We start from the raw sequence: 13,198 nt of genomic DNA on the forward strand, positions 1-13,198 counted from the left end.
TCAGGCAGATAACTGGGCAGTGGTGACTGGCACATGCCTTTGATCCCAGCACTTGGGAGGCTGAGGCAGGTAGGTCTCTGAGTTTGATGTTGGTCTGGTCTGCAGATTGAGTTCCAGGACAGACCGGGCTACACAGAGAAACCCTCCAAGAACCATGCAAACTAGACTGGAGCTAGCTCCTATGACCCCACTGGCTTTTCAGGCCTCTGTAAAGACCCTGTCTTCCCGTGTAGTCCTGTTCTGAGGTTTGGTGGATTAGGACTTCAATGTTCAGACCCGTGAGACACAGTCCAGACCACAATAATCTTTATCTGTTGTCGAGGGGCCATTGTTGTGAGGAGCCTCTGAGTAGATGGTGGGCATGGTAACCCCAAGTTCTCCCGGGGGTAGTGTCTGTCCAAATCTGTCTTCTAGAATGTACTTTATTAACCAGTTCCATTTCTCACCAGGCAGTGCCTGGAAGTGGCACCCAGTGGATGTTTGTGAGCAGAAGGGGAGGATTGGGGGAAGGCCTTGGAAGTCTGGCTCCGTTGTTGGGCTCCTGCTGTCTATCTCCTAATCCTGGACACTCATGCAAAGAATGTTCCCTGGGAACCCTCTGGGTTATGCAAGAATCGGGCTGTTTCGTGCATCTGCTGGCTCCCTTCCTGATTGGGTAATGCTCTGATCTCAGGTGGTTCAGCTTAACCAGAAGCTCCAGCATCTCCCAGGCTCCCTTCCCCTTCCCATCACCCCCAATGCATGCAGGCTGAACCAGAAACAGCAGAGAAGAAAATGTGCTACAGGAATAGGGCTAGGAAGGATTCCCTGAGGGCAGGGCCTGTCTACAGAGGAACAGGAAGTCAGAGAGAGTGACTGGAAGTAAGGGGTGGGGCTTCCTGTAACACCCGGCATAGTGTGCGCTTCTGCAGTTGTACTGACTGGCTTCAGGATGGATGTCCTGTTTGGTAGTGAGGACCTGCCTGCTGTGCCATCCTCATGAGAGCTGTGTAGGAGAGCGTGTCAGGGACTTACTTTGCTCTCATCTATTGCTTTAATGAGACATCGTGACCAAGGCAACTTATAGACCAGTGTCTAATTTGGGGCATGGGTTAGTCCATAACTGTTATGGCAGACAGCATGGTAGCACAGTCAGGCATGGTGCTGGAGCAGTCGCTGGGAGCTTACACCTTGAGACACAGCCACAAGGCAGAGAGAAAGTTAACTTTTGTGAAACCTCAAACCCAGAGAAATACTTCCTCTAGCAAGGCCACACCTTTTTTTTTTTTTCTTTTCTTTTTTTCGGAGCTGGGGACTGAACCCAGGGCCTTGCGCTTGCTAGGCAAGCGCTCTACCACTGAGCTAAATCCCCAACCCCAAGGCCACACCTTCTAATCCTTCCCAAACAGTGTCACCATCCGGGGACCAAGCATCCAAATGTATGAGCCTATGGGGGCCGTTCTTATCCAAACCAACACGTCTTCCTTCAACAGCCTACTCTACAAAACCAGCTCCAATCATAAAGCCATCCTGAGGGCTGTGCCACATGGGTGTACTGGGGATTAAGCTTGTTAATGAAGGGACTTTGGGGACCTATTTTAACTCCAGCAGGGAGGGACACCTACATGAAATGCACTGAGCCTTTCCTTGTAGAAGCTGCCCAGCTGAGTTCATGGAAGAGGGGTGCGGAATGACTCCTGAGAACTCTGGCTTCATGGGAAGCTAGATCCATTTTCTAACCCAGCTGGTCAAGGCAGGTTTTGTGGAGCTGAAACCTTGGAGTTAGCTTGGAAGGTTGGTAGGGTCAGAGTGGAGAGGCTCCCCCTGGGAATCCTGGAGGCAGGAAAGTAGAACTTGTGTTTGTGGGGAAACCAGAGCCCTGTTTTGTTGGCAAAGAAGGCAAAGAGGAAGCTGGAAAGGCCAGAGGTAGGAGGAACCAGCGAGATTGGCATGGCGTTGGGCTGAGATGCCGCACAAAGGTGACTCAGACAAGGTTCTGGCCCAAAGTAGCTCTCATCTTGCCAAGACCAAGCCCTGCAGGCAGTTTAGTTTGACATCTCACAATGCCCGCCAAGAGCCATGGAATAGACCACATGCTGTGCTGCAGGCCAGCATTGAGACCATTGCTTATTCTGCAGAGAACTCACCCACCGGAGCCCCTCTGGATGTATCAGCCCTGACCCTGGTACAAAGGCCTGTCTGGAAGGTAGGCAATGCTGGAGGACAAAGGGGGCCCGAATCCTGTCCCCCAGAAAGCTTCAGAGTCCTTCAGCACCCCTCAAACCACCTTATGCTTGAAACATAAGGTGGAGACAGTTCTGGATTGAGAGAGTTGGAAGTGAGGTAGTCAAAGCCCTCGGAGCAAGCATAGAGTCATGTGGGCACAAGTCTAATGTGCTGTCTCCTCTTGCTGATGCTTAGCTTGCTACAGTCACCTCCTACCCTATAGCTGGCCTCCTAGGTCAGCCCAAGTATGGTGCTGCTGGTTGTTTCCTCCAACCAGATTAGGGCCCGGGGTTCTGGAGGGTGCGGTCTTTACCCGGTTCATTAGTTACCTTTCTGGGACCTTGTCAACCCTTGTTTTTGAAAGGCCGAGTCAAAACGGGGAGGTGTCTACTAGAGGATCTCTTTTCCTTAAGGTAGTGCCAGGGCTGAAATAGACTTCCTATCGCTAAGGTGACATTTAAAGGTGTGTGGAGCCATTTCTGGCTAGGTACTGAGTGGGGGAGAAGGGAGGAGTTGCCCACTGCTCTCCAGGTGCAGATTCCATGTCCTTTTCCCAGTGTGCAGTTATGCTGAGTCCAGCTTGGCGACGCCAGGTCAAGTATTTCTACTCCAAGCACGGGTCCCCATTCGCGGAAACCGTCAAGCCAGTTCACCGGAGAGAGGTGACAGTGGAGTGTATGCTGGTGCTTGGTTGTGCCCGTGGCTGCGACTGGCAGGCGGCCACGCGTGCGCGTGGGTACGCGCGGCGAGGACCCACGTGGGTCACCCAAACAAAGGCGGCGCCGCGTGATCGGGCTCGCGCGCGCGCGAACCCGGCAGAGAGGGCGGGAGGCGAGGGGGCGGAGCGGGGCGGCGGCTGCGCAGGTCCGGCCGGGGGCGCGCAGACTCCGCGCAGCAGGACGTGAGCGCGCGACGCGGCGCCGCCTCCGCGCTCGTGGCCGGCACCCGCGGGGCCGCGTAGTCCCCGCTCCCCGGCGCCGCTGGGCTCCCGGGAGGGCGGCAGGTGCAGCGCGGCCGGGTGGCCGGCCAAGGGGGCGCCGCGGCGGCGGGTGGATGAGAGTTGGCCCCGATCATCCCGCAGGGTAAGCGGCGCGCACGCGGACTCCCACACGGACCTGGGCGACGCTCGCCAAGCTCTGTCCCGGCCGCCGGGCCGCGACCCCGTGCGCTGTGCCTCTCTCGGTGGCCAACAGCGGCGACCCTCCCTTCGGGAGCAGCGCGGGAGCGTCTCGCACACACGCTCTCAGGGCGCGCGTCACGGCCGTCCCTCGTGCGTACCACGGGCGCTGTGTGGGTCAGGGTCCTGGTGAGCGAGAGGCAGACGTCGATGGGACGCAGGGCCCAAAGTATGATGTGGGGGAGTCATTAGAAGGGTCACCATGCCTAGGCCGCTGGTGGGGGGGTCAGGGTGAGGGCGCAGTAAATGTCGTCCTACTGACCCACTCTTGGGGGTGGGGGAGGACTGGAAAGGAGGAGGACTGTCCAAGCCGTTGTGGTCCAAGAGATGCCCCTGGGAAAAGTTGTGGTTGCTTGCTTCCTTTCCACACCCTGCTTTCTGTGTGTCTTTTCCTTGCATTTGGACATTTGCCTATGGGATTCTGGGGACAGTTGTCACCTGGCTGGAGCTTAGGCCTATGTGTTTATACAACCGTTAAGGTGGGGTGCTGTGTGGCAGTCCCTAGCCTAAGACCTCATCTGTCCAGAGCGGGATGAGCACCTCTGAAGGGTGGAGAGGGCAAGTCTGGATGTTGGTTCCCCTGTCCCTACCTGTGGCCAGGGTAAGGAGCAGGCTTCCGGGGCCAGAGGCAGAACCTTGCACTCCTTGGAACATCCCCATTTCCAGAGGTAAGAGAGATTCAGTTTGGGGGAGACCTTGTTCAGAGTGGGTTCCCTTCCTGCCTTGCCTTGTGTAGATTAGGGACAAAATTAAAGGTGCTGAGTCCTAGCCACCCCCACACCCCAATCTCACTGAAGCCCAGCCAGGCAAAGGGGCTTGCTTTAAGGCCAGGCCCAGGAGGAGGGTCAGGGTCCAGACTCTGTAGGGTTTGAAATAAAGGACAGTTGTAAGTTAGTTTTTCTCGGGTACCTACCTGTTCTGTGACATTGGGCAAGGCAGTGGCCATCCCTGCCTCGTTTTCCTTCTCAGTGAGTGAGAAAAGACAAGACAAGTGTTAAAGAGACAGGACGAGCTCCCTGCTGGCCAGATGCACCCTAGGTGAGGAGTCAGGAGAGGCTATCCTACCCTTTGCCTCTTAGGTGGCCTTAGTGGACCTGCAGAGACCTGAAGAATCTTCTCTCATTCTGTCCAACCTGGTCCCACGCCCGTTTGGGGACATACAACCTGGTCCAGTGGGGGTGTTTTATTTATTATCCCTGCTCCAGGCTAGAATGAAGCCACAATCCACAGATGCTCTCTGGGACACCCCAACTGGAGGACTCCGTCAGTATGCCTGCTCCTCCCTCCTCCCCAAACTGCTTTTTGACGTTAGAACCCCCTGGCTTTGCTGAACTCCCAGGGAGCATGGGCTAGGAGGTGGCTAGGAAGTTGGATGCCCAGGATCAGATTCCTTGTGGACTCTCATTTTCCTGCTCTGTTTGTTTTTCCTTGGCCATTCTGGCTGATGGTGGGGAGCATGGCTGTCCCTGTTGGTCCCAGAGATGTCTGTCTGAGTACATGGCTAGGACTTATTTCTTATAAACTCTGGGGACAGTCTCAGAGGTGAGGTGTGTTTCTATGCAGACTGGCCACCTGTTTATCCTGTGCCTCCTACCCAGGCAGGCAGATGGGGTTTTTTTTGCAGAGGTGTCTTCCTTAAGGAAGAACCAGTGGTCTCTCTCCAAACCTCCTGGCGCCCTCTGTGATCCTGGCTCACCCGAAGTGGCGCCAGCAGACAGCACAGTTGCCAGTGCCAGCAGCCATGGCCTCTGCTGTCCTCATTGTCGCCGGGCTTCACCTTCACCACCTAGAAAGAGGAGAGTCAGACCTGTTTCCTGAATCAACATTTCTGCCTCACAGTAGAGAGTGCTCTGCACAATGAAACAGTGTCACCGGAGGCTCTGAGACACTCTTGGCTGTGCTCGTATGGCCCCAGCATAGGAAGTCACAGCTGTTTAGAAATAGCAGCTCCAGCTGGGACAGAATTCATGTCTAGAGAACCAAAGGATCAGTATCCTGCTGTGGGATCCTTGTTGGCTAATGTGCTACGTGGTGTCCCTTCCTTCTGGGGACACACGGGCGCCCTATCTAGTTCCCCATGCTCTTGTAGGGTTTCTCTCTAGAAGCCGGATCTACTGAGCCTTTACAGGATTGGGGTGCTCATGGGGTGAGGATCATGTTTGGGGGCCATCTTCTTTGGAGAGCTGGACAGGTTCTCCTCCTGAGCACCCCTCTGGCCTCTCTACTCTGGTGTTTGGCTTTCCTGGTACAACATGATGGCAACATTTCGTGTGCGGTGGCAGGTACCTTTCAGTGGGAGATGCTGCGACTGGCTTGTGTGGTTGGGCCACCTTATGAGGTTCTGCATTCTTCCCTGTGAGGTAGATTGAAAGGGTGCGGCTGGCCCTCTAGCAGTGCGGGGGCAAGGCTAAGGCCCACTTGCATAGGTGGCTGTTGGGACAACCGCTGACCACTCTGCTGTGTGTCAAGAGCAATTCTGAATCTACAGAGATAAGATGGGAGCCGTGTAAAGTGAGTCACAGGTGAATGGAGACTTGCTGCGAAGCAGATCCTCTTTCCCTGGCCTCAGGTGGCCATTTCCAGAGAGGCGTCCACCCCAGGGCAGTTTAACTATAAATAGGGGAATCTGGAAGGTTTGGTATGTGAGCTCTTTAAGCAGGGCTGGGGACTTTTCAGTGCCATTCGTAGTGGCTTTGGGGCTGCTTTCTCCTCGGCTTTTCCCTGGTGGCTTCCTGCTTTTCTTCATTCTGTGTAGAACAAGAAAATGGTGCTTAGAAAGAGGGTGGAAGTCCTTAGCCAGGTGTGGGCAAGCTTCAGGGAGGAGGCCTAGCCTAGCCCAAGTGGGTGGGCCCAGGGCAGTTGTACCAGGTCAGAGCTGTGACTGATGGAGAAACGTCTTATCAAGCCAAAAAAAAAAAAAAAAAAAAAAACCTGGTTGTGACAGATTGGGGATTTCCTAATAGTAGAAACGTCAGTCTTGTCTCCTGGGGTGTCTGCGTGTGGCCAGTACAGAAGGCATGGGAGGGGACTATAAGTCACCACTAATAACGTTTGACATCTAAAGGCCATTGTTAAGACCGTTTGGTGTTTGGATTATAACCGAGGTTGCGATTATACTTAAGCCTGTGATTAAAGTCCCCTGTGGTTAGGCAGGAAGACAGGAAATATTGGCCTATCTAAAAAAAAACCCAAAATAGTAGTAAGAGAAAGCAGTCTACACACTACATACTGTGCCGAGTGCCTCTCAGGAATCCTCTCACCCCACGCACTTTAGCTATGATCACCAGGTAAGGAAACAGAGGCACAGAGAGGGCCATAGCTTGTTCAAGTGCTTGTTAGTTCTGCACCAAAGCCAGGGTTTGAACTTGTGGCCACAGCAGCTCCAGGGCCCCATAGTAACCCTTTTGTAAAGCTGAGTTAAAGGGAGCCTGTAGTTTTTAAAGGCACGGCAGTATCTCTCACAGGGCCTGGACATCTTCTGAGATGTCCTCCTTCATGGTTTATTTTTGTGATTATTGAAGGTGGGTTCTGTGGTGGGCTCCATCCCACAGGAAGGCTACCTCTAACACAGAGAAGTTTGGGTTTTGTTTTTTTCCAAGATACAAGGCTTTGTTTTCTTTTCGGTTTGTCTCTCCTCCCATGTAGAGGGTGCGTACTTCCAAAGCCTGGGTCTCTCCCACACCCAGTTAGCACCATGTCCCTTGGGTCTGGCAGCCTCTGGTGAGCCTCAGTGTCACCGAGTGGGCATCCTACTCTGTCTTCTCTGGGCCATTTGGCAGTTTGTACTGCACAGACCCTAGCTTTAGGGTTCATCTGTAGTCAGGCTGTGTGACCAGGAGGGGCCAGGCTCTCTGACAGCTGCCTCGGGGAGGGGATGAGCCTAGGAGAGAATTTGTTCTTTCTAAGCATCTTTGTTGAGGAATAATTCACATGCCACACTATCCACCCTTTGCAGAGATAATTCCTGCTTTCAAACCCATTCATAATCTTGTCAACCATCACCGTAAGTATTAGATAGAGGAGGTTTCCAGAACAAGGCAAGGACCGGGTAGCTGGCCTGCCACTGCCTCTTTCCCCAGCCGAGGCCATCACCATGATCGTTTATCTATGGATTTGCCTTTTCTGGACACTTAATGCTACCTGTAATCACACGGTGGGTGGCCTTTGCGTTAGCTGTCCTTGTTCATTGTGGTTGTGTCCTGGTGACAGTTGTGCCCAGTGTCCATCTGTCCCCCTTCCTGCCCTGCTCCACTCCACCCCCTATGTCAACGCTCTGTCATACCTTTAACATTTGAAGCTGGCGTGGTTTGCTTGTTACTGTTTGTAGACTAGTGCTCATGCGTTTAAAGAGTTGTAGATTACATTTATTTAATGTCTTTATTTCTGGGTGCGAAATGCCACATCTTTCATGTGGAGGCCGGAGGACGACTTTTGGGAGTCAGTTCTCTCCTACTGTGGGGTTCTCTGTCCTTAGGGATGAAACTCAGGTCATCGGGTTAGGATTCCATCCATGGTTTAATGAAGTCCCCTGCCTCACAGGTTGCCTTCGTTTTTTGCCTCATGTCCTTGTTTCTGTCCCAGGACCCCATCCATGTCCACATATGTCTAGTTGTGTATTTCCTTAGGCTCCCCTTGGCTGTGACCCTGTCTCAGACTTTGGTTGACTCCTCGAGGAGTGTGGTGGTCCGTGGGGCCCTGTGCTGGAGCCTGCGTATCACTCCGGAATCCTCCCTTGAAATGTAGATGATCTTGTCGTGATGCGTCTTGGGGTAATGGGTTTGGGAAGGGCTGGAGCATTCTTTTTTTTTTTTTTTTTTTTTTTGGTTCTTTTTTTCGGAGCTGGGGACCGAACCCAGGGCCTTGCGCTTCCTAGGCAAGCGCTCTACCACTGAGCTAAATCCCCAACCCCCGGGCTGGAGCATTCTTGATGTCTGGATTCTATCTTTCCGTGTGACTCCAATGCTCCCTGTCGGTCAAGGAGCCTCTCTGTTAAAGCCCTCCCTGCGCCGCTATTCAGAGGGAACTCACGGTGTATCTTACAACTGAGACACGGGAAGGGGCTCCGTGCTACCCCGAGAACCAGAATTATTCGGAATTCTGTGTGGATAGGGGAACTGTCTCTTCTTAGCCACTTATTAATCATTGGTGTCTATTATGTTGATTCACATTTTACAGTATATTGTGCGATTCCACTTGGCTTCTTTCCTTACGCTGTTCTTTTGCTGTTACCCCTGGGTCCCCTAGACACCTCACCCCTGCAAGAACCTAAGCTCTTTTCACTGCTCTTTGCCCCATAGGACATTCCAGGTTCAGCCCCAGAGTCTGTCCATTCTATAGGCAGCATCAGAAACCCAGATCTAGTGCTGGTTGCTACTTGGGTGTGGTTGCTTCTAGACACCCCCTCCCCCGCAATGGAAGGAAAGGAAGTGCATGTGTGAACTCTGACCCCTACATGCTTGCATCTGTTCATGAACACATCCACGTGTGGAGATCTGTGTCTATAACAAGGGGACTGTGTTCACAGACGGCTAGCTCTTGTCTGGTCACCCATGGATGGTTCTGGTCTCTTCTCCTTGTAGATCAATACCGCCTCACCTTAGCAGCATGGAGCTTAGGGTCTTTCTCCCTCAGCTACTGGTGCATTTAATCGTTCCGTGTCAGTGCTCACAAAGTGAGATCGGAACGGTTATCTTGCAGTGCACAGGGAGAGTTTGCCAACCCAAGGCCGTACCATGCAGCGGGTATGCACTTTGGGCCTGCAGAGTGTAGGGAGGGTCAGCCACCTCCCCAGAGATGCTTCTGGGACTGGTTCTGTGTTGGAGAGAGAAACAAGGGGAAGTTGTGGATGGAGGGGTTGTCTGCTATGCTCAACAGCTGACTTTTGAAGGAATCTTCATAGTCTGACCTCAAGAAGGGAGGAGAAAGGCTGTGGTCGGCTGGCAGCTTTGGAGTTCAGAGATCTTTGGCTTTGATCCTGTCCGGGTCTGTCTCCTCTCTCCTCTCTCTACCACTGAACTTGCCACGTCAGCAGGGAGGACTCTTTGAATGGGTCTCTGAGCACAGAAGGCACACCTACTTGCCTTTCTGGGCTGTGCCACAGTTGCCGCCCATGGTGGGAAAAGGGGATAAAGTGGACACTCCTTTGCTGACTTGGGTTTGGCTTGGTTCCCCTTCTCTATAGTGGGCTCGGTGGTAGCCATTGCCCTATCCCAGCTGTTCAGGTCATCGGTAGCTGGTGCCTGTGGCACGGTAGGGGGGCCTGCATGCACAGCGTTTATTTTAACAGGAATTGTGTAGGCTGGAGGTGTGATATGTGTGGGCTGAATGGGTGACTAGATAAGGCCTGATAAGGACCTGAGAACAGGCAGGGGGGACACTGATGTTTCGGAAGAATGTAGCCACCTGACCAGGCTCAGGAGACACCTAGACAACTCTTCTATTTCCTGTTGCTCTCTGCTTGAGCCAAGTGAGATAGGACACCAGGCGACTCTTGGGCTCAATGAGGCTGTTTCGTGGTTGGGATTCTATTTTCTGCATGATGTAGGCTGAGCTCTGTGTGCCCTGGGATAGATGCCACCCCAATCCCTGATGGGCTTGGAAGTGAATAGAGGGGATGGGGGTGTGATCTGTGCTGTCTACACTAGCAGGGAGGGGCAAGCAGACTGCTGCCTGTGCATGGTGACTGCCGTCTCCTCTATAGATTTCTTTCTTTTTTTATTTAGAACTTAGAAGCATTTTTCCCTCCCACTGTTGAATACTAATATGGGGGAGAGCTTCTGGTTGTAGTTTAAGAAGCCTCGGCTCGAAAGAGCTCAGCTGTACACCCAGCCTTGTTTCTGTTCTTGTTTATCAAAGATCTGCTCCATGCTTGACACTAGACAGTGTTGAGTGTCGTCACTGTCCTCTGGGGGCCTGTGGTGGAAGGGAGGCTAGAACGCCTGCCTATTGCCTGAGAAAGCAGCCTTGGGAAGCAGGTCTGTCGCCCTTCACGGTCACCTAGTTGTCCTACCCTGTAACCCAGACAGATTGTTAAGGCCTGTAACTTGGAGGACACCTGGGAGGAGACCCATGATGTCAGGAAGGCATACCCCGGATGGTCCATCGAGTGAGCAGTTTGTCATTTAAAACTCAGGGGGGAGACATGGCTCAGAACACTAGTTACTATTCTGGCAGGCCCAGGGTTCAGTTCCCAGCTCCCGTGTATCTAGCTCCAGTCCAAGTGGTTCTGATGTCCTCTTTTAGCACCCGTGGGTACCAGGCATGCACGCGGTGCACACACATGCTTGCGGGCAAAAACAGTCATACACTGAAAATAAAAATAAATAAATCTTTAAAAAAAAGAAAGAAAGGAAGGAAGGAAGGAAGGAAGGAAGAAAGAAAGAAAGAAAAAAAGAAAGAAAGAAAGAAAGAAAAAAGAAACCAAGCTCTTAAAAAAGGGGGTTGGGGGGTGCAGAGCAGGGATATGACTGAGCATGTGTCCTCAGGAGATAGGAAGACTGAGTTCAGGGTCAGCCTGGGCTACATAGGGAGACCCTGTCGCAAAACAAAAGAGCCACAAATGTACCTCAGTGCTATGGCAGTCACCTAGCATACATGAGGCTCTGGGGTTCAATAGTCAGTACAGACAGCAAACAAACAAACAAACATCTATAACTTCCGTGTCATAGAACCCATTCTGTCTTTAGAAGAAGCCTGCTACAGCTAGCTAGCTGCCCAAGGAATGGGAAGGATTGGGAAGCCTGCTACAGCTGCCCAAGGAATGGGAAGGCCGCATGTTGGTAGTGGTTTTATGATTAGCTCTGACCCCTCCATAGATTTCTAACAGGATGGACAGCTCTCTCGGTCAGAGGAGTTTTTAGTCAAGCACAAGACCCTTCTGGGTTCTGACGAGCCAGCGACTTGGGAGGGGACCCTGAGCTAGAGGAGATGATTTTTTTCTTTTCTTCTTCTGTCCCTAGCCACTGCTAGGTATCAAAGGAGGCGTATGAGTCATTTCACAAGTCTGAGAACTGGAACCTGAGGTTCGAGTGTGTGTGGGCAGGGCTGGAAGGCTGGCTGGTAGCCCAGCTGTCCAGAATGATACCCCGGGCCCAGCATAGGAGAAAGCTGTGCAGTCTGTACCCTAGAGAACCTCAGAATATGCCTATCTGGGGTCCCATGCTAGCTTCGGAGGCTGGTTTCTGTAGCCTACCCCTTCCCCACCCATTTTACCCATAGGGAATGGTCAGGGGTCTTACAAGAGGAGTGTGGGGGTGGGGGGTCATGCATCATCTCCCAAGGCAGTGCCAGAGAGGTGGCTAGGGATGAGGAGGGGGTAGGGATGTGGTGTGGGGGATGGGACAAGGGTTGTGATGCAGGTCAGAGGTGGTGGGGCCTCGAAGAAAGTGGAACAGGCGTGCGCTTACTAGATCCTGGATCAAGAGGAAGGTGACATTTTGTTCAACAGCTTGCTGAAGAGTGCAGGGGTGTGTGAATCACTTCGGAAGGCATTTCCGTCAGAAGGTTTAAAAACAGTGAAAACGAGGGGGGAGGGTGTGGAAGGAGAGAGGGAGAGGGAGGAGTGGAAGGGTGGGACTCAGGTGCTGGAGGTAGAGTTCAGAGAAGTGACTTCTGTGAGCACCGGTAGTCTGGGTCTTCAGGGCCACTGCCCAACGGTGGGAGTGGCCCACGTGCGACTTTACCACACATTCAGTTGTCTTTGTAGAGAGGAAATGAGGCATGAGTCAGCCTCCTGCAGTACCAGGGCGGAGCCCCAGGAGGATGGCCTGGATGGCCTCCTACCCTCACACCCCCTCCGCCCTGCTGAGAGCCCCACTCCCCTCACTGGAGGCAAATGGCAAAGGGACAAGGGTGTGGTCAGGAGGGGCACCAAGGGCAGAGAAGGGGCTGATGAGGGTGGTATCTAGTCCATTGGGGTTAGGGATGTCGGTCCATGTTGGGCTTGATCTGAGCTATCTGAGCATTGTTCTCTGAGCTGAACACCAGAAATTGTGACCCCAAGAGTGGACGACCCTGGGGATTCCCTGGGAGGGACAGACCTTGCGATCCAGGTGATACTAGTTCTAAACCTACAGAGATCAATGAGTGCCACCAGATGCCAGGTTGCTCGTGTAGCTGTTACGTATCCTCAGGGTTGAGGAGGCCCACAGGCCAGCTCCCTGAGAGGAAGGCAAGCATTCCAGCTCCTTGAGACTAGCAATACTGCATGGGTGAGGGGCAGGCTAGGCTGGCTCCCAAGACAGCAATGGGTGGATTCTCTGTTTGCATTGATGTATGTAGGGTGGGGCAGGGTGGGCTGCTTATAGGAAGGAAAAGGGGAGCTGGGCCCTGGCCAACTACTTTCTGGGCTTTTAAAAGCTCCATCTGATCTCCTACAGCAACATCAGGATTGCCCATCTATAGATGGGCCTGGGGGTTGGGGTCCTCAAAGCTGCAAGTTGCCTGTCATTACTTTGGCCTCCTGCCTAGGCCTGCTCTAGGCACTCCAGCCCTTGAACTCTCCCTTCTCCCACCCCGGGGTACCACAGGGATACTTCTAGCCCTACATCCCTGTCACTGGGCTAGGCCTTGGTGGTCCCACAAGGTGTGGGGAAAAGTATTGGATTGGATGAGTCTGGGTGATGACTGTCTCCCTGACTGACCCATGCCAAAGCCCTCTGCCCTTGGCCATGTCATAATGGTGGGACCTGGGGCAAGCGGCTGAGCGAGTCTCTCTGAGTGTCTCTCATTTATCCTTCAGAGTGAGGTCAGTGCTACAGAACTCTTCGTAGGTCCTGAGATGTCACGTGTGGAAAGTGCCCACCTAAGCAGCGTCAG

At 53.1% G+C, this 13,198-nt stretch overlaps 1 protein-coding gene across 2 annotated transcripts in view; it reads left to right on the forward strand.

Annotated features, from left to right (window-relative positions):
- Positions 1-3,087: 3,087 nt before the first annotated feature.
- Gramd4 (GRAM domain containing 4) overlaps positions 3,088-13,198 on the forward strand; it is a 73,651-nt gene continuing 63,540 nt past the window's right edge. The window contains 1 exon segment of one of the 2 annotated variants that reach the window (NM_001427302.1): positions 3,088-3,287. In NM_001427302.1, coding sequence (NP_001414231.1) covers positions 3,259-3,287 — 29 coding nt within the window. In that variant the 5' untranslated portion in view covers positions 3,088-3,258. 2 annotated transcript variants of the gene reach the window in all.

Source organism: Rattus norvegicus, chromosome 7, assembly GCF_036323735.1.
Source record: "Rattus norvegicus strain BN/NHsdMcwi chromosome 7, GRCr8, whole genome shotgun sequence".
NCBI classification, from domain to species: Eukaryota; Metazoa; Chordata; class Mammalia; order Rodentia; family Muridae; genus Rattus; species Rattus norvegicus.